The 21,127-nt window shown below is 39.2% G+C and overlaps 1 protein-coding gene across 2 annotated transcripts in view; it reads left to right on the top strand.

Moving 5' to 3' along the window:
• Pard3b (par-3 family cell polarity regulator beta) overlaps positions 1 to 21,127 on the top strand; it is a 975,885-nt gene that overhangs the window by 130,953 nt on the left and 823,805 nt on the right. For both annotated transcript variants that reach the window (XM_038339874.2, XM_042055538.1), the window contains exon 2: positions 85 to 186. In XM_038339874.2, the coding sequence (XP_038195802.1) occupies positions 85 to 186 (102 nt within the window). The remainder of the gene's footprint in view (positions 1 to 84; positions 187 to 21,127) is intronic.

Here is a 21,127-nt window from a genome sequence, read left to right as displayed (position 1 = left end):
TATTGAGACAAATTATTTCTCTTCAAATGTATCTTACTTTGGTAGAAGTAGTCTGAGTCATCACATCTGCTTGTTCCACCACAGGATCCGGGATACTGGGTGAAGATTCATCATCTAGAGTACACAGATGGAGGAATCCTGGATCCGGATGATGTCTTAGCAGATGTTGTTGAAGACAAAGATAAGGTAGATGCCTCTAAAATGTTCTTCATTTCCTTTACCAAGCAGCATATTTTGAAGCCATTGGTTTTCCTAACAAACTCATGTGTTAGTTGTTATTAAAAGATACCATCTGTTCAGGTTTCACCTGGGACAGCTCATAAATCAAAGTTCTTCATCAGATGTGCCTGAAGTTCGTCAAAGTTTGGGGACTTGTTTGTGGTGGTCTAATTAGCAAACTCTTCATTCTCAAGAGTTCCCAATACATCTCAATAAATTAGTGTCAGCCACAGAGGCTTTTGGAATTGTTGCTGCTGCTGTTGACTCTGGAGTTTATTCCACACAGTTGCTAAATATTCGTCCTAATGCCTGAGTTTGAACATGTTTTGCGTTTACATTGGAGGATAGAGTGGGGAATAGATGACTTGTGAAGAACTATGGCGTAGATTTTTCTAAAAGTAGATGACACACTATAGTGTGTCTTTCTTTCATTGATAACCCCCACCCCCACTCCAGAAGAAAAGAAGAGTGTTCCATTGAATATTTAAGAAACTTTAAAAATGTTCTCTTACGTATTTGGGAATAATTCATCACAAGTGTAGTGATTTAATCGAGTTTTGCTTTTTTTACTACTTTAAGAAAGGTATAAAAGTCAACTATATCATGGCTATCTGATTAATAGAAACTCTAGGTTGTCCTCAGAAATGGAACTCCTTCCAAGGTTTGTTCTGTACACTCTTAGCACTGTTTATAGTAGTTTTTTTTAAATCTGTGTCCTGTTTCTCTATATTGTTTTTCTGAAGTTTAAGGTGTGTGTCTGTATTTCAAACGTATGTTAATCTTTTCAAACAGAGGTTTTGTATTTTATACTTTCTCTTGGCTCTTGGCTTTGAGTGGCTTTGTATGGTAGTTAACCTTTTCAACAGAATCGTGGCCCCTAGAAGGCAGGTACTAACGATCCTTAGCTCTTTTGCATTCCATGTATATTGGCTAAGACATTTAATGACTGTTCTTTTGTTGTGGTTTTTGGAGGTAGGGTTTCATTCTAGCTGGTTTGATTGGCCCTAAGCTTAAGAAATTCTCCCAAAGCAGCCTCATGAGTACTGAGTTTACAGCCTGAGCTATAGTGCATAGCTAAAGAATATCATACAAATCCCACCCCCTCATCACACTAAGAGATGGGTATTCGCTTGCCTTTTCCCCCTTCACCTTCTGCTTCTTCCCTGGGCACACCTTCCTGTGAGGTAGTTGAAATGTTTGGCTTGATTTTTAATGAAGAAGGCAATCACATCTTAAGTTACACTTTCGGTGTGTTCATAGAAACAGCGGAAAAATGCGACATTTTAAAAGGGACAGAAGAAACTCTTTCACCTTAGCCTTACCCCAAACTGCAGCTCAGGAAGGGAGATTTTGTTAACAGCTGGGGAGATCTGTCCAGTTCGGCACTTTCCTCTGCTGCATTCTTTCTCTGCTTCTGCAAAGATTTTTAAAACCATACCCTGTTCTGTAGCCACAGAATAAGCCTTATTGGGCTTAGTCTCTTTTGTAATAGGACTTAACACTGTTATGAACTGAGGAGACAGAGGGAGATAATCATTAAAATCTTAGCAGAGTATACAGAGATGTTGGATATAGCAACAAGTATTCTTCCAATGTACTCTCATGCCACTCCATGAAGCCTGTCATTGTTCTACACAATTCGTAAGGATTTGACTTTTGATGTTGCCTGAAAAAAATTATTCCACTGTCTTTCTTTTATTTAAAAAATGGTGAAAAAGAGAGAATTCTTGTTTTTCCTGATGCTCTGTGTGCAGTCTTGTTTCCCCACAGTTCTTGTGTCAGCATGGAACAGAGTACTACCCAATGTGTTTCCCTTCCTGTTCAGTCTGGTTAGAACATGGAGCAGTTTCCATGGATGGCTTGTGTATGCCCTGTGCCATATCAAACCTGCCCAAGATTGTCTGAGGCGTAGTTGGGCTTTTATAGCCACCTATTTATAAACCGGTTGCCTAATACTCTTTCACATATAGAATATGGACAGACAGCAGGCACAGACACGCTTGGATGGATGGACATAATCATCATGCTGAAGTCAGAACACTTCCTTTGCTAGGATAGGCTATCCGCAGGGGGGAGTCGCAGTGAGGGCCCATTAATAGCCTAGACACAAGGCACGAAGCAGCAAAGACAAACATTGTGAATCCAAAAGCATAATCAGCTAACATTGCTTCGCTTATGGAAAATCTACCTGTACAGTTCAATAAAGGCTAAAAGCTGAAGGTGGAATGGTTTGATGTAAAATCACAGAAGGGTCTAATAGAATTGGCTTAGTTTGCTGACAAGGTGTCTTCTAAAATACATGATCTTGTTGCCTAGTATCACACTTTTAAAACAATTACTCACATTGTGAACTGTTTTACTAGTTTTGTGGCATGGTTGAAGAAGACAACTACAACATAATATGGAAATATGAAAATACATAACTTTTATGAAAATGGAATTGCTGCCCTGACTTTATTAATTAAGAAAGAAAAACTCTACTATCCACATCACCACAGCAATAGGGAGGGGCTCTGCTTGCAGACAGGCCAGGAGTTGTTGTTGGCTAGCACAACTGTGGGTTGACCCTCGAATGCCAAGTGTCATCTAGTTCTCAAGTCTCACACTATCAGCTCAGCTTTATCTGTGCTTGGTATAGGTGCCTGTTAGACAGAGTATGAGTGGTTTAGGGGCAGAAGAGTACCTTGGTGAATGGGGCCAAGGAATGCCCCAGAAATTACACCATGCAACAGACGTAACACAAGAGATTTATTGTGAGGCAGTCAAAGGCCACCTCTGGGAGAAACAAGGGAAAGAGATAGAGAGCAAGACAGAGATAGAGACAGAGAGGCACAGGCAGAGAGCAGGCTGTTAGGGCAGGAACTTCTTGAAGGGTGTATGTGTTGTATTGGGTGGCTGATTATGAGTCCCTGGAGGCAGACTGGGAGATCACCTAGATCCCAAAGGCAAGATTTTTATCTGCCTTAACCTCAGGCTCAACAGTTTTTTGATGGCAAAATGTTGATTGCTGTGGTGTTAATATAGAAGAAGCGTGTGCTTAATGTCCGTCCTGTCTTTTAATATCATGGTACAGTCATCACTGTATTTTCACTTGTGCGTTTTAAGTACTAATCTGTTGGAATTCAAATACTGGAGCATCAAAGAACTATCTTCATGTGCGTTTTAATAGTTTTTTTTTAAAAAATCTTATAAAATTTATTTTAAAGTTATTACATTGCTCAAAGTAGTTTTATAAGAAGATATTTGATTAATATGACACAACATTTGGATTAACATATTATTGTTATTATGTGAGGAATGAAAATACCAGCAGGACTAAATTTAGAATGAGAACACTTATGAGAACACATTCTCTGCTAGCACACTTAGCATGCAAGGATCTCACATCGTATTCAAATGGAGACTAGTGTGCACACTTAGTGACCTGAAACAATACACACGGCCACACTGATGTCTGAGAACACTCTGTTGCCCTCTAGTGGACGGCACAGCTCAGACGCCCCTTCCTGCATTTGAAATTCGACACTACCCCATTTGAAAATATTATTTGTCTTTTTAATGCTCACAGATCAGAAGCGGGGAGTAAAGCCAGAGTATACACATACCTACCTGTGCTCTCTGAGTTTTCTAAAAAAAAAAAAAAAAAAAAAAGGCCAAGGACATGCTTTGCCTTTGTAAACCTTGTTTGTGTTTTGGGATTCTCACCCTCCCTTTTACTGATGGCAGAATCGATGGTGATGATGTGCGTAGTGACTGTCAGTGTGTAATTACATGTGATGGTGTGCATTGTGTTTGCTTGAGAAATGGGGTGCTACATTACATCTGTTTTCAATGATCCCTAAATTATTATCATTTTTAAAGAATACTCAGTTACTTTTGAGTACTTATTTTATTAGTGACACTTCCACCTCAACAAAAAAAAAGTGTTTTAATCTACTCTATCTTCTTAAATACTGATATGGTAATTTTGATTCTGAAAATTTGACACTTTATTGGGTCTTGAAGTTATTATGATCATGCTTCAGAAAGACAGGTAAAAGCTTGTAAAGAAGGAAAGAGATAATTTGTGAAGATCCACGTTTCAAGATGGCTTTCTGCCTATAGAGTTATGAAATGATAGAATCTTAGATCTAAATGGGCTAACCTTCGCATCTTCCCAAAGGGGACTATCTGAACCAGGGAAATCTCTAGGAATCCATGTCTGTTCTTGATTTTGTTGCTGAGTCCAGTCTTGCATTTCCTCCTTGGAATTCTGACCACAGCTGCAGAGATCAAAGCTGGTGTTGCAGGGAGACTTCTGCCAGAGGACTTCCTTGAGTTCTGTTTTCTTTTCTCTCTTATGTCAATAGGATATCCTTCCCTGAGTCTTTGATGCTTGAATTGAGCAATTATTTCAAAATTTTAATCATTTATGAGCACAGTTCACTTTGTATCTTTTCACATGTATTTCTTCCCCTCTTTGCATTTCCAGAGATACAAATTTTAAATTAATAAAATTCCAGGCTAAGACTATGGTAACTGATAGGTAACTGATCTTATGTCTATGCTAACTATGGGCTAAGAGATTAGATTCTGAACAAATTTAGCTCATTTCTTGGCCTTTTTTAAACCTGTATTGCTTTCAGACACTTAACCCCTTTCTTTCTGCCATGTTTTTCTCATGGGTGATTGGAACTAAGAAATAAAAATGCAGTAAGTTTATGTTATATTGAATCACATGTGATAACCTAGCCATGATTTAAAGCCAAATGCTCAGGAGAGTGAACACAAAATCATCCATGATGTTAGGTGCTGTTATGTGTTGTTTTCCTTTTTAATGGTTGCTGCCTTTCAAACTATGGCTGCCCTAGTCAGCAACTAAAGCTCCACCTCTACCAGCAGGGGTGAGGCCACAAGCCTTAGCTGGAGGAAATTCTGTTCTCTCAGCACCTACACTTTCAAAGCTACTAAGAAAATTTCTAAGTCTCTGTCCCTCTAAAGAACACAAGATTCAAAGGTTGAGGTGGAATCCTGCTTCCCAGAAAGGCTGAATAGCAAGCGCTCCCTAGCTCACCTCCTTGCATCTCCAATAAGTCCTGCTTCTCCTCGCCCCTCTTTATAAACCCTTCTTCACCTGACTCCTCCCTACAACTTCCTGTCAATTAGTTGCTGACTCAGCTGCCAGACAGCAGGTGGATTCTATTTAATCAAACACCGATCTTTGCATCATTTTACCAATGTTCCAGAGCATAAACAAAAGTAACACACCTTAAAATAATATTATACAACAGTTATATATTATATTTAGCATATGACTATTAAGGTTGATTGGGTTTACATTATTCTAAAAGTTTTGCTTAAAGCATATTCCTTCTAGGAATGTGACTTGCAAACTACGTTTTCAGATCTGGAATCTGTGGATTCAACTAACGGTGGATCAAAAGTATTAAAAACAATCCCAAAAACTTTGAGCCCAATTTACCTGAATTTGTCACATCAGGTGGTTCACTGAATCTGTACCGATGAAATGGGGTGTGAGCAGGTCCGCAGTCTCTCTCCAACATTCGCTCCACCATTGTTATCCCTAAGCCTGGAATGTTTTGTGCCTGTTGTCGAGATATGTTGGCTTTACCTCCTCTTGTCATTATCACACAAGCAATTTAATGTAACAACTAAATGATGTTTATACTCTGTTAAGTATGCTTAGTAAGGTGTCCTTGATTTACAGTGCAACTTCTTGTCCATTAGGGACATGGGCGTCTATCCATAGAGGTTGGTGTCTAAGGGCATTCCGGACCCAACTTCTCGGATGCCAAAGGATAACTGTACTGAATAATGTCCAAGCTTCATAGTCATAGATTCTGTTTCAAGGCCCTAGAATACCCCCAGCTGCCTGAAGCATCCTAAATGTCAGAAGTAATAACTCTTGTTCCTTTCTTTCATACACCTCCCAATTGTCCCATACTTTTCGTGTTTCCATGTCTGGTGTGCATGTGGATCCTTGTCCCTGTTCTCTGCACAGTTAGGATTCATTGAATATTGGGCTATAACACTTTTACCTCTTTGAGGGTCTCAGTTTTGTCTACCGCTTAGTTCCAGTGCTTTTAACTGTGAATAACCCTTCCTAGCTATACAGAAAGTTGTAGAATGAATGAATGAACACTTTTTGGTATTAAATAATCACTCAGAATTTCAGTTTTCTCACTGGTGAAATGAGAATGGTAAATGGCTTTAGTGTCACAGGTTAAGTTATAAGCAGTGTTTGACAATTCAATAAAAACATTAAAGCACTATGTACATATGAAGAATGAACCTGCAACTCCCCATTTTTTGTTGGTCTTTCGATAGCCAGGTCAGACTATTTTAATAACCAATATTTTCAGATCACCTCAATCTTAAGTGGCTTTAGAGCACTGTAACTTCATATACATAATATTTTAATATGAGCATTTTGAAATTCTTAGGCTTTTATTATATATGTTATCATCTAAGTATAGCTCTAGTTTTGTTCTCCTCATTCTTGCTTAGAACTAGGATTTTTTTAAGGATATTTTTTACCACTTAGACTTCTTATGAGTTTTTTGTTATTTTGTTCTTGACAGGACCTCAATTATGTAGTCCAGGCTTGCCCTGGAAATAGCTATGTAAAACAAGGCTGGCCTTGAAAATTTGTTTGCCTCTCTTCCTGAGTGTTGGTATCAAAGGTATCTGTTACCACACGCTGCTTGTACTTTGGTTTTAATAAACATCTATGATTTTACTCAATGATAAAGTTCAAGCTAAAATTGACGGTTTTCTCCCTTTGTTCAAGAAATGATGTTGTTGCTTTTAAATATTGCATAGGTAGCAGTGTGCAGGCGTGTGCCAAGCCCAGATGTGCAGGCATGTGCCAAGCCCAGATGTGCAGGCGTGTGCCAAGCCCAGATGTGCAGGCGTGTGCCAAGCCCAGATGTGCAGGCGTGTGTCAAACCCAAATGTGCAGGCATGTACCAAGCCCAGAGGAGCACTTGGTATTAATACCTTTGTGACCTTCCTACGGTGAAGATGAACGGTGTTGGGAGATAATAACTAAAATAATACTAATGATGGCCAAGTCAACTGACGTTTGGTTGTTACAGCAGCATGTGTGTATGTGTACGAGTGAGTGTGAGGCAAGGGTACCTGCCTGCACAGAAGTGTGTGGCGTGTCTACCTGTTCTTAGTCAACTTTTTTGTTCTTTCATCGGAGGTCAGAAAGGAGAAATCCTCAGGCCTGATGGCCCTGCTCATATAGCTACTTACTTTAGTGCAAGAAAAAGTAAACAGAGAAGGTTTGCAGGAATTCAGATTTGACAAGCAAAAGATCCTATCATGTCTGAGATCACAACAGTGCTCTACTTAGGGCTAGAAAGAGAGTCAGAGAATCCACCTTTGACTTCACAGTGTTCCCTTATCCGTAAATTGTCTTGCTGGACTCAGTCCTACAAACTTTCTCTCTCACTTTAGTTTCCTTTAAAGCTGTTTGTATAGGTATATATCTCTGCCAAGATTATGGGACAATCAGTATTTACGGAAACATTTATTTCTAATTATGTAACTTACAAATTAAAATCCCACTGTAGTATCTTAAATTGTATCAAACGAAAACTTCGGGATTTACAGAATACCTTCTTTTAAAAATGTCAAGTGTGCATTAATTAGACTGTATCTCACTAACAACCTAGTTGGATCCAGCTCCACCAAAGCAAGGTAGTTGATTGTTATTTTGTAGAGGACTGGGATTTTATAGTGTGGTTATAAGTTTTTCTAAATATTCTAGAATTTCTCATTTATAAACTTTCTCATTATATGGCTAACTGTCCCTGTCCCAGCTGCAATGAGAAGGCCCAAAGGAAATGAGCTATGCAGGAACACTGAGGACTGTGATGTGCTAAAGAAATCCCCTCTGGTCTTAGTTCTCTGAAGTATTAATGGATGCACTCCTTGTAGACCAGAAGGGACTGACGGTTGATGAGAGAAAATCAGGCCACCCAGGAACTTGAGAGAGCCTTAGAAGGAAAGAAGGCTGCCTGTGTCAAAGGATCTCTCTCTTTGTCAAGGAGACCCTCAGGAGGAGATAATAGCAGGAGAGTTCAGAGAGAGAGAATAGGGTGCTCTATAGAAACGCAACGGGTCAGAAGACATACTCAGTTACACATTCAAACAGCAAACTGCAGACTGTAGTGGAAGGACCGTTGCCTCCATCTCTTAGCCTTAGAATCTTAAATATGTGTGTGTGTGTGTGTGTGTACACATGTGTTCACTAGTTAATTATTTAAAGTAGGCTTTAAGAAATGGGCAGAGGGGGTGCTTTTAAGGGATGGAAAGGAGAAAAGGCATGATGGAGAACATGTGTTTTGGGAGAGAAGATATCTAAAGGAATACACTAGGAAGTTATAAAACACAAGGCAGCTAAGCACACTAGACCCCATGATCCAGGGAGTGTAGGAGCGGCCTCCAGCTGGCCAAGGAGTCTGCTGTTCAGAGCCTAACAAACTGTTCAGTTCATTGGAAGTTTCACCAAAAGGTATGAGCTGTGTAAAATCGGAACTGGAGCCGGGCGGTGGTGGCGCATGCCTTTTAATCCCAGCACTCGGGAGGCAGAGGCAGAGGCAGTGCAGATCTCTGAGTTCGAGGCCAGCCTGGTCTACAAGAGCTAGTTCCAGGACAGGCTCTAGAAACTACAGGGAAACCCTGTCTCGAAAAACCAAAAAAAAAAAAAAAAAAAAAAAAATCGGAACTGGTATTTATAACACTTCTGTGGGGGTTACGCATTCCAAACTGCATAAATACCTTTATTTATTAATACAGTTTTACTAAGCAAGATTATTCAGTTTCCCTACCCTCTTAAATTATAGTATATTTTAAAGTCTCTCGTGTATGAATTTTCTGCCTGAGAAGAGAGTGTATCTTTTCCATGATAGAAATCCCAGGCTCCCTTCACTTAGGGAAGACTGACTAAATTTCTGAACTTAATACTGACCAGTTTGAAACATTTCATGTTCTCCTTTTAGATCTCCCTTCTTTTGATGTTACCAATCAGTTTTGAATGATCAAGTGACATTTCCTAAGCAATAAAGAGGAACCCCTCTTGTATAGACTCAGTAGCAGAAGCAGGTTCAGATACATTTTCTTTAATGATTTTCAACCTGAAGTATTATTACAATTTAAATACAGATTTTTATGCAATCTTAACTATAAACAAACTGGAATGACTCTAAAAAGTGTGATAGAAGATGATTTTCACAACCCAAATATCCGAAATATCCAGACACACAAAACCTGAGGCGTCTCATAGTTTCTTAGTTGATAATAGGGTTAGAACTTGCTTCTTCTAGACTGACAGCTTAGTGTGGCCCGCTGTATTCATCGAAAAAGGAAGCTAGCGTATGACGGTATAATGCGATTTTCTAAATAGGTCGCCTTTTAAATGGAAATTATACCAAGCCTGTGGATAACTCCTGTAGAAATGAAAGTGTATACTGCTTTTGGTGATGAAAAAGGAGAGAAACATCTTAGTGCAGAACCTCAAAGTGAAGGTCTCAGAAATGTCCTTGGTTATCTAGCCAAAATGGCGAAAGGAGCGCTGGCATCTGATCTGACTGGACATCCTTGAGGCTGTACAGAAGGCGTGTGGGTCCAACTCCTCTTAGACCCTAGTTCAGTTTTTCTCTACCTGTGGGTCACAACCCCTTTGGGGGGTCAAATGACCTTTTCCCAGTGTTGCCTAAAACCATTGGAAAACATGTATATTTACGTTATGACATGTAGCATAACAGTAGCAAATTACAATTCTGAAGAGGCAATGAAAATAATTGTATCGTTTGGGGTCACCCCAGCATGAGGAACTGTTTTAAGGTTCACAGCATTAGGAAGGTTAAGAACCACTGGTTTATAAAGTCTTGAGAAGTTTATTAAATGTTGATTCATTAGGCTTTTTTTTTTTTTTTTTTTTTTCTCATGGTTTATTTTTTTTTATATTTAAAAATTTCCATCTCCTTCCCTCCTCCTCCCCCCTCCCTCCCCTCCTTCTCCACTTTCTCTCCCCTCCTTCTCCCCCTTCCCTCCCCTCCCCTCCACCCATACCTCCCCTCCCTCCCTCTCAAGGCCAAGGAGCCATCAGGGTTCCCCACTATATGCTAAGACCAAGGTCCTCCCAACTCCCCCCAGGTCCAGGAAGGTGATCGACCAAGCTGAGACGGCTCCCACAGAGCCCGTCCATGAAGAACAATCAGAGCCCAGAGCCATTGTCCTTTGCTTCTCAGTCAGCCCCCGCTGTTGGCCACACTCAGAGAGACGTAATAGATTAGATTAATCAGATCTCTTGGATGTCTAAGAAGAATAGGTGAAGAGCTTGCATATTCTTTATCCGGTTTCCTGAACAGTGATATCTATGCTTTCTCTTCACTTTTAGTGCTTTTCCTAAGTGATTTTAAGGTCTGTACTCTTGAGGGTAAAATGCTACAGTAGCCTTGATTAGGGTTGTGTAGTTGAAGCATTAAGAAATACTATTTTCTCTTGGTCACAGGAATAAAATTTACTGTTGACTTGGGTTAGGGACCCTAACATTCGTTGTGTGTGTTGTGTGTGTGTGTGTGTGTGTGTTGTGTACATGCGTGTGTGCATACAACCTTACATGTATATACATTTGCATACTAGCGTTCTGCTTATGAACGGAACAAGTGTATTTTGTCTTTTTTCTTTCAGATCACATTACTAAATACTACATTTTACAGATCCATTAATTTTTCTGAGAATTCAGCTTTCTTTACAGCTGAGTAAATCCTATTGTGTGCATGTACCACATATTCATTATTCAGCAGCTGATAGACATCTAAGCTAATTCCCTTTCCTTGCTATTCGTGATAGTGTAGCAACAGTTACATGTCCTCTTCGGACAGGATATGGAGTTCTTTGGATATATTTCCAGGGGCGGGCTAGTTCATTCTTACAGAGAAAGAACACTCCTACTCACTGCATTGGCAGTACACATATACAGAGTGTGTCATCTTTATGGGAGGGCAATCTCAGGATCAGATCTTTCTCATAAACAAGACTAAAGCTCTTGTCACCTAGTTATACTTGGTTGTGTTGTGTGTACATGTATGCGTTGCACACACACATGTATATACATTTGCATGCTGTTCCCTAGTCTTGTAACTTCTATTTTCACACAGGTGAGACATTTGTGACTAACTATTGTAGGCAAACATTTAAAACCATTTAAAAAAAATAGAAAGCAGTAGGTAAACTCTAAGATCCTTAAGTTTGCCTAGAACCCACAGGGAAAGGCGACAGTCTTTGCACTCTCTCTCTCTTTCTCGCTTCGATGGGAGGTGATGGCAGCTCTGTTGTCCCAAGGATCTCGGTGGTGAGGTTTTTCGATTTATTTCTTCAGAATCATCTTGAAAATATATGGAGCCTTGACTCAACAGCCCTTCTTCTCTTAGTATTTACTTATTGCAACGATGATTAAGAGTTGGAAAAAGAGATGTCAAGATGTCCCTGGAATAGCAAGGGTAACCCAGAAACTCCCAGGGAGCAGTGGGCTCTCAATGGGTGGCAATAGAATTTTTTCTCTCCTCCAAGGAAACAGGAAGGCCTGCTCTTTAGACACTGAAAACATTTGTGCTTTAGTGTGACACAGTCAATGCATCTCATATCCAAGTAATGTAAAAGACATTGGCCTTCCCTATTGTGACATTAAAATCATGACCATCTGTTTTGAAGTGGCTGCATGACAATTAATATTAGAGTTCTTTGGAGTAGCTACAGAACTTGCCTTTTTCTTAAGGACGGAATAGTTTGCAACTGAGGTCAAGGGAGTGGGACACCAGAAGGATTTGTATGGAGATGGGTCGATTGATGTGACTAGTTAGGAGAAGTAATTTGCAGATTCAGCAGCCTGATGACTGCCTTTTGTTTTTGTTTATTTGTTATTTTTGATTTTAAGTTCTGTGATGTGACAGACATCAAGAAGGAACACGGAATAATGGGAATAAGAAGGGTACCAAAGTGATAGGTGCTGTTGCTGCTTCTGTGGGCAGACCCCATGGCCAGGGTAAAGACTCTGAAACCGCACAGACGCCCCTTTTTCAAATAGGAACTTCTATTTAAGTAAGTGAGGTATCTAGTTGTAATAATTGAATATAATGAAGGCATTATCATCTATACAACAGATACTTTAATCTGAAATAAATTGTGTGTTCACATATAGTGCATAAAAATATTTGGACAAATTAATTTTAAACCTTAGAATTGTGTATACAGAAGTTTTTTATGTTTTGTGTAGCTTAAAACCTGTGTATTTTTGCAACTTTAATATTTAAAATTAATATTTAAATAGATGTAAACTATTAAGATCTTGAAGTAGTATTCTTCAAACCTTTGCTTTTGTTTAGAAGTCAAAGGCTGAAAATGAATACTAGAATGATTGAAATGAGAGCTTGGCAAAACACGTTCCCCAATAAGTTTAATTTAACATACCTCTTTGGGTTTTCTAAAACTAAATATTTTTCTTTTAAATGGAGAATTGCTTCTTGCCTGCAACTACAGTATCTGATAGCCTAAGGTTGTCAAAAAGTAAATAAGGTTAATTTAAGGTTTAGAATTTAAAAAAAAAAATGGGAAATGTAGTTTTAGAACAGTGAAAATTCTGGTGGAAATACACGGGGCACTGTTTTGACAGTAGTGTCCTGTATAAGAAATAAATAGCACAAAGGCTTTTAGAAGTTAGTAGTATCTCCATATAAGGAGAGGAATGTAGGACTGGATTGAATTTTTGACACACAATCTTTTATTATGACATCGGGTTGATTAATACCTCAGCCAAATCATTGTTTTAAAATAAATACCTCCTTTTGCTATCCATTAGATGTGGCGCTATAAGTACATACCAAACCTGCGTCTCCTTTGTGGTTCTCACCATTGACTTTGGGGCAATGCCAGGGTCTTGGTTATAGTGTTTATAGTCTAAATGGTTTAGAAATTTATCTTGGGCAAAACAGTGGCAAAGACTTTCCTGATAGATCTGAGATACACACAGCGTTGGAGAAGTTGTTAAGAATAAAAGGTGGCACTCTAGGACTCTTGAACATGAGGTGCCTTCCTGAGGTTTCTCTCTTGTTCTGAAAATGTTTTTAATTGTTCCCAAATTAATACTTGTTAAATATCAAAACATTTTAAATGTGATAAAATACAAAGGTGACCACTACTCAGCTCATCTTATCAAATCCAGCGTAAGCAAATATTGTTCAAATGTGGGCATGTAAATTTCCTTTACAAAGGTGGGCACAATAAAATATGTATATGTATATATATATATATGTATATATATCAGTACAAATTTATTTGGGCTAACGTAATTTGTCATCTGTGCATGACACATCATACATGTGAAAGTCAGAAGACAATTTTCAGAAGTTGGTTCTCCCCTTCACCATGTAGGTCCTGGGGATGGAGCTCAATCATCAGGCTTGGTAGCAAATGGCTCTGCCTGCTGAGTCTATTGTTTGAAAGAAGTTTTCAAATGTCTACATTGCATTGCATCCCTGTTTAAAACTTTCAGCTCCCTTCCTTTGCTTTCTGTTTGAAAGATCTGCTGTGATTTAGACCAAAAATTACTCCTCTTACTGTGAGTAAAATGTAAAAACAAAAGATGAAGTTGGGAGAATGATATTGAAGGTATTGTGAGGTATTAAAGGGAAAGGGGGGGTGGTTGTGGTCTAAATGCATTGTATGAGTGTCTGGAATCACCAGAGAATAAATTGAATTAAACTTACCAAGCAATCAATAAAAAGGTTTTAAAACTTATAGACAAATTTTTCTAAATTTGGTTTTGGGGGAAATGACTTCTAGCATAGACCTCCTCTAGAACATGAGTAATGAGTGTAGCAGTGATGTGTGCTGGGCAGGAGCTTAGGATAGTTCTGATGTCTGGTAGAAAAAAAACTCCCATTTCTCCTCTAAGAGACCACTAGTAAAATATTAGCTATAGTAGGCTTTTATGACATTTGTCTTTGAAATAACATGTGAAATACTTAAAGATAAACCTATTTTGTGTTAAATGTTATTTTGCAGGTTTAACTTCTTGCTTTATTAATGAAACATGATTAAATTTATTTTTATATTGACTTATTTAAAAACATTACTATTAACTCTTTGAGAATTCATACGATGCATTTTGGTCATATTTACCTCTTTCCTATTCCTACCAAGATCTCCTCCTACTTACTCAACTTCACGTAGATTACATTTATTTTCTCCTAATCTGAAAAGAAATGTGTTGGGAGATAAATTCTTCTGAGAAACTGCTTTTAAAGTTTATTCTTTGAGTATTTCATATACGTATACAATGTGCTTTTATTCCTGCCTCCAATTAGAGCTGTCCATATGTGCATGAGTGTAGGGCTGTCCAGCCACTGGGTATCGCATCTCTGAAGAAAGCTTGCTCTCCCTTGTCCAGCAGACATCAGCTGCTAATATCTTCTCCCTCATATGTGCATAGCTTTCTTCACAATGGGACTGTTGACTAGCTTGATCTCATGAGGGTCTTGTGTAGGCATCCCAGCTGTGGAGTTCGTGGGTGCAACATCCCTGCGATGACTGGAGGACAATTGTCTGCGTCATTATGGCTTGTGTGTAAAATGATACAGGTTCTTGAGAAGGAGATGGGAGGAGGGAGATGTTGGGCTGGGCAGCCAAGAGAGTGACAACTAATCTATTTCTGTTGCTTTGTGCTCTCGGCGAATTTTTTAATGTTATGAATTTCTTTACTTTTATGAATGTTTTTAATTTCTGTAGAGTTGCCATGCATTATTCAAGATTATAAAATGATTTGAATTTCAGGAGCAGACAGGTTTTCTGATGAGGATTTCAAGCTGTGTAATTATGAAACCCATATAGGTTAAAAGTTCAGAACTCGTTAGCTTAATCATTTAAAAATAACCAATTTATAAGCATGGCATTTCATTTTAGAGGGGCACAATTACAATATATCTGACTAGAGAACTCCCGGATCCTACTTCATTCAGAGAATGTTCATCCTGCACTCCGCATAGCTTATTCTATAACTTTACAGAATCTATAAAGGAAATCCATATTTTATAGAGGTAAATTAGATGTCATGATGTGAGGCAAACTTTTAGTAATTTCTTTAACAGTTTTTGTGTCTCCTTAAAAACCCAAGGAAATGAATGGATGAGTGTCAAATATCAACATGTTTGATCTAAGGAAGCCCGATGCATAGGTCCACTCAGACATTTCAGGAAATGAATCGCAAAGCACAAACATCTCAGACTGAAATATAAGGAACTGAATGTCCCGACCTGAAGAATTTGTTGATTGAGGAGTTGTAATATGGAAAACTACACACAACATAAAAATCACCATCAACTACTTGTAGATTTGTAGCTCAGTGGTGTTAACTGTGTTTTTTGTTTTGAAACCAGTATTGCTGTCCGTATTCAGTCCTGCTGTCCGTATTCAGTCCTGCTGTCCGTATTCAGAACTTTCCGTCACAGGACTATGTTTAGATTTTGAATAAAGTAGTTCAGCGAGCCCCAAGAATGTTTAGATGAATAGAACCATTAAAGATTTTGACTTTTTGATGCACATAAAAATGAGCTTTGAAATTGTAGCTGCTCATGACAGTCACCAGTGCAGTGCAGCCCTTGCCTGTATTTGCAAGGCTGTCAGAGGCGTGGCATGATTCTACAAGAAACTACGTTTCTATGAGATGTCATGGTATTGAAAGAAAAACTGTATTCAAGGGAAAACAATCTTCATAAAGAGTCGTTTGAGGTGATTAAAAATGCCACAATCATCAACTGTTAAAGATGGGACATAAAAATGTTATTTATGAGAATTTTGACTGGCATGAAGATTTTAATGCGTATTACCTTGCTTTGCTAATCAACGTGATTGAGATGCACGTGCCTGTTAAATAGAACTTGCTCTTGGCTTTTAGTTACCAGAAATTTCACATTTATCTTCTCTTCATTTGAATGCTATATAAACCCCACTGAACCTGAGGGGTCATCATCTCTATTTTTTATAGTTACTATTGAGAAGAGATTTTTTTTTTTCCTAATGCTTGGAGGATGATAACAGAAAGGAATCTTTTTATTGGTTCATTTCATGCTTGGTAAGATTCCAACTGTTACAACATTATAAAATTCTGAACCCAAAGGCACATTTCTTCACCAGAGTACTAATTACCGCAGAGAACTGGAGCAAGTCATTATGTAGAAGTATTTATTAGTGCTGCCCCATTTTAATGTTTTTCGGACCAGAGACACTTAAATAAAAAGTTAAGCTGTTTGGGCACAAAAGCAGGAGGAGAAGCTGCACAGCTCATAGAACACCATCATATGCAGTGCAGGAGGTGGGGTTGATTGAAAACTATGCCGCTGCTTCCCATAGCTCAACATCTCATCTTTAGAGAAGAGCAGGGAGGGCAGATGTAATACTTGATCCATGTTCATGGTGCTTAGACACTGACCATGAGGACCCTGGGAAAGCTCCCTTCAGGGAGAAAAGCAGCACTGGTCATGTGGGAAGCAAGGGTCGCAGGACAAGCATAGTAAAGGTTGGAGTGTGCCGGAGGAAAATGGTGGCACTTATAGGAGGCAGACATTTGAGAATGGCAGTAAATGAAGTTAATTTGAAACACACTATATGCTGTCTTTAGTGTGAAATGTTAAGTACAATATAAACGAAATAGTAAATGTAATTCAATTATGCTTAATAGATGCTTATTATCTACCTTTCATGTCTAAAACATTAACTAGGTGGTAGACGAGAGAGGAAGAAGGATGAAGGCTGTGCCTCTCCATGGAAGAATGGTAAAATCCAGTGCCAGACTTTGTGGTTTTCTGAGTATCGATGAACTGCACCACCCAGAGCAATGCAGTATATGGAGTATAGGAGTGCCTTTATTTGGCCAAGTTCTGGGGAACTGCGTTGTAAGTTAATTGTTTAGTCTTGTTTCTTCATCTTCTCCCCTCTTTTCCTCAACCTTCAGTGATGAGTGTTTTACTTTAGAAGCACAACGTGCAGTGAGATCTCACTCAGGCCTCACACGTCTTTAGGTATTTTTAAAAAGCACGTTTTGAAGAAAATGAGCAACTAGCTTATATATATTTATAAAGGCAAGAATGATTTTTAATTTTTTTTTATTTTTATTTTTTTATTTTTCGAGACAGGGTTTCTCTGTGGCTTTGGAGCCTGTCCTGGAACTAGCTCTTGTAGACCAGGCTGGCCTCGAACTCACAGAGATCCACCTGCCTCTGCCTCCCGAGTGCTGGGATTAAAGGCGTGCGCCACCACCCACCCGGCCCAAGAATGATTTTTAAAGTAGCAGAAAGTTCATCTGGATTTTAGAAGAAAATGGGGAGAATCAATGATGTCCATGAGGAGGTAGGTGATAGAGGAAGACTGGAAAAATGGTGCCTGAGCCCTTCATTAATCCCATTATTTTGAAGTGCCAACTTTGAAAAACTTTGGATGAAAAATTTCCTTCAGTTGGTCCTGCAAACGTCTCTGGCTCTGGTCTACTTTCTCAGAGTTCCCAGGCTCTGGTGCGCCCAGACCCGCAGAGAACCTGGCTCAGGCTTACTCCCTCTGAGGTCCCAGCCTCATGCCTGGCCCCACAGAGATCTCTGGTTCCTGCCTACTCCCTCTGACGGTCCCAGATTCATGCCCTCGACCAGCAGAGGTCCTGGCTCAGGCCTAGTTCCTGTGAGGTCCTAGATTCATGCCCAGACCCACAGGGGTCCTGGCTTAGGTCTACTCTCTTGAAGGCCCTAGATTCAAGACGGGACCCTCAGTGGTCTCTGGGTCTGGCTCACTTGCTTAGCAGTTACTCCCCAGTACCTATTCCAGTGGAGTTTGCTGTCTCAAGTCTGCTGTGTCCCAGGTCTCTGGCTTAGTCCTAGTATGCCAATGTCCCACTCCTACCCTCGTGGAACTTGCTTTCTCAGGCCCACTCTGGCCTAGGTAGCTGGTTCAGTCCCACTCCTCTTCGGGTGGAGTTCGCTGAAAGTCACTGGCTCAGCCCTGGTCCGCCAGTGTCCCTGGACTCGATCCGCTCCTGGTCCCGTGGAGGTTGTTTTCTCCCAAAGACAAGAGAAAATGATTGAGCTGATGGACAAAGAAAGATTATGAGATGGAGAGAAATATGGAGTCTTAGGGGTGAATGGCAACTATCCAAGATAAAAATGAGGTGAGTAGAGAGAAACAATAAGCTCCTTGAGACAGATTGTTCCAGAATTTGAGGTTTCTCAGATTTTTAGGAAGGTAATAGTTACATGTACTAATATGTATCACATATGGTGTGGGGCAGTACCCTGTGATCATAGATATTAATTTTTTCCTAGCAAACATTAATATTTATACTTAGTAGAAGAGAAATGATAAATAGCCTCTAGTCAGTACAGTTTGTGTCAAATTAATGAAGAGAGGAAAACAGACTAAACACTCAACTGGGTTTTCAGAGAACACCGAATGTTAGAATGATGGATAAGGGAGTATAGACCTGTGCAATTTGCTTTGCCTGTTTTTGTTTGCGGGGGGTAATGGAGATGGATCAAGGTGCTTTCGGTTTGAAAGTCAGCAGCACGCTCTGAGCAGGGAACACATAGGTCTGTGTTGTGTCAGATGGCTCAGTGGGTCCTTACTGACCATGGCCATGGCTCTCTGTGTCTCTTTGTACGTTGTTCACACTGTGCACATGTTCTGATTGCCAGCAGCCTGAAAGAGAGAGCATCTAGAAATTGCCCAGAAGACCACAGTGCCATAACTGTTTTTATTGTTACTGATTAGGCTATGTTCTGGTGGTACTGAGAAATTTAAAGTTTGAGACAGACATATGGTTCAAATCCAGGAATAAGGAGAAAAGAAGGAACTCAGGTTTATGTACGAAAATGTTTGAAGAAACGCTCATTATAGCTTTCTGTCTCATATATATATGAGGCTTTCTTATATATTTTATTGATGTATTCATCATATAGTGGCATACCTAGATATACTTAGTAGTGGTAAATGACTATATAAATTAATTTTGAGTTTATAATTTCAATCATAATAGTTAATATTATAATTCATTATGAAACTATCTTCATGACTCAGTATATGAATTATTACATTTGTGTGTATGTCTATTATCTGCAAACTTTTGGAATATGTTGTCTAGATATAGTCATGATGGTCCATTTTTTCATTGTTGATGTAATCTAACACAGACAAGATTTTTAAATCAATGAGGATCTGTTCTAATTGACCTCATATAATCTCAAGTGAACACAATACAAATGCTAAGAAAGGATCTTTAATACGATATCTAAACAATGGTAATTGGAAATGTACACAGCGTCCTGATGGAATCTCTTTGACTTTATATTTACTTTCAGTATTGACTACTGTGCTCCACCCAGCAGGGTCAATGAAACCTAGAGTGGAGTCTGAGGGTTGAAGAGTCTGTCTGCCGGGACCCTTGGATCCTCATAGTTCAGGCAGCATCTTCCCAGTCCAGGGTCAGATTCAGACATGATAAGGGTGGAGTCAAACCTCAGTTTTCCAAATCTGGAAAAAATAAGTCTTCTTTGTAAGAGAAAATTCTTTTGAAATATATAAAAAGTAAAATTTCTAATTGCAGACAAATTGCCTGTGTCTCTTACACAAATGCTTTATGATTATGGATAGATTAAATGCCTTTCATACAGACAGACTAACATTGTACATAGTGCGTTGCTTTTGCTGTTCGACATCATTATGTTAAAAAATACATCCAAGCCGTTAAGTTTGGAAATGATTTTTCTAACATTGAAATTTTAGACACAGATAAAGATATTTTAGGCATGGAAAATTTCTAAAAATCCATTGTATCCCTGAAGTAATCTAATTGTAACATCTTGACTTACACGAGAATTTCTGAAATTTCTTAGTGTTTCTAAGAAATGTATGTATTAGTCACCCTAGTCTAGTGTCTGCTTTTATTCTCGGGGATTTGCTTTTAAAATCAAATGCAAATTCTTCTTAGAATTGGGACCACAACAGGTTTCTGTGTTAAAGTGTTAAAGTTAAAGCATGGTGGTATTTCTTTTAAGAGGCCATAATCAATATTATGTACATGAAAATAGTGCTATGGAATCTTTTTAAAGTGTATTCTTAATGTTTGTATTTGCACCTATGAATAACAAAGGGAATAATCTAAAGTTTTGTGGTGGGCTGTGAACAAATAAATTTAAAGAAATCTTATTCTGATGGTTGAGATTTCCTAGCATGGCTGTGCCCGTGATTGTAGGAGGTAGAGGTCAAGTGGAACTAGAACCCTGGATGTGGGAGGATTCACTGCCTGCCTTTCGTTCTCTTTCGTTACTACTGAAGAGGTATAAACCCTATTTCCAGCAGGATTAGCCAGTTCTGAAGTGCTGGGATAACTCGGCTGGTCTGAGACAGAGTTCTGATAGGAAGATGTGAAAACCTTTAGGGCTGGCATTATACCACGTGAGTGCCATTTTCATGGAGAAATATGTTATGAAAGAAACCAAATGAGGGAAAGGGAGAACATTAGTTTCTGTGTGCTCAAGGCCCGCTTTTGTGCTTACAAATATGTTTCCTCATGTCACACAAACCAGCCTTAGGTCTTGTGAAATGTATTAGCCTCTGCTCTCCATTTTCTGATCCCTTGGTTATAGTTTCACAGAACAAGCTATGTCTGATTCTTCTGTGGCTCAGGACAGTAGAGCACAGGGATGGGGCACCGTTTCCCTGGTGCCTGGGGAGGCAGAGGCTCCCTTGTGGTAGTGTCCCATAACTGAGATGTTCACTTACTCGTACATATGTCTACATAGGCTGGGTCCTGATTATCTACAACTCAGCTACAGTGTCCCTTAGTGTCATTCATGTCATG

Source organism: Arvicola amphibius, chromosome 8, assembly GCF_903992535.2.
Source record: "Arvicola amphibius chromosome 8, mArvAmp1.2, whole genome shotgun sequence".
Taxonomy (NCBI): Eukaryota; Metazoa; Chordata; class Mammalia; order Rodentia; family Cricetidae; genus Arvicola; species Arvicola amphibius.
Note: the sequence above shows the minus strand (reverse complement) of the source record. Positions and strands in the feature narration are given on the sequence as shown.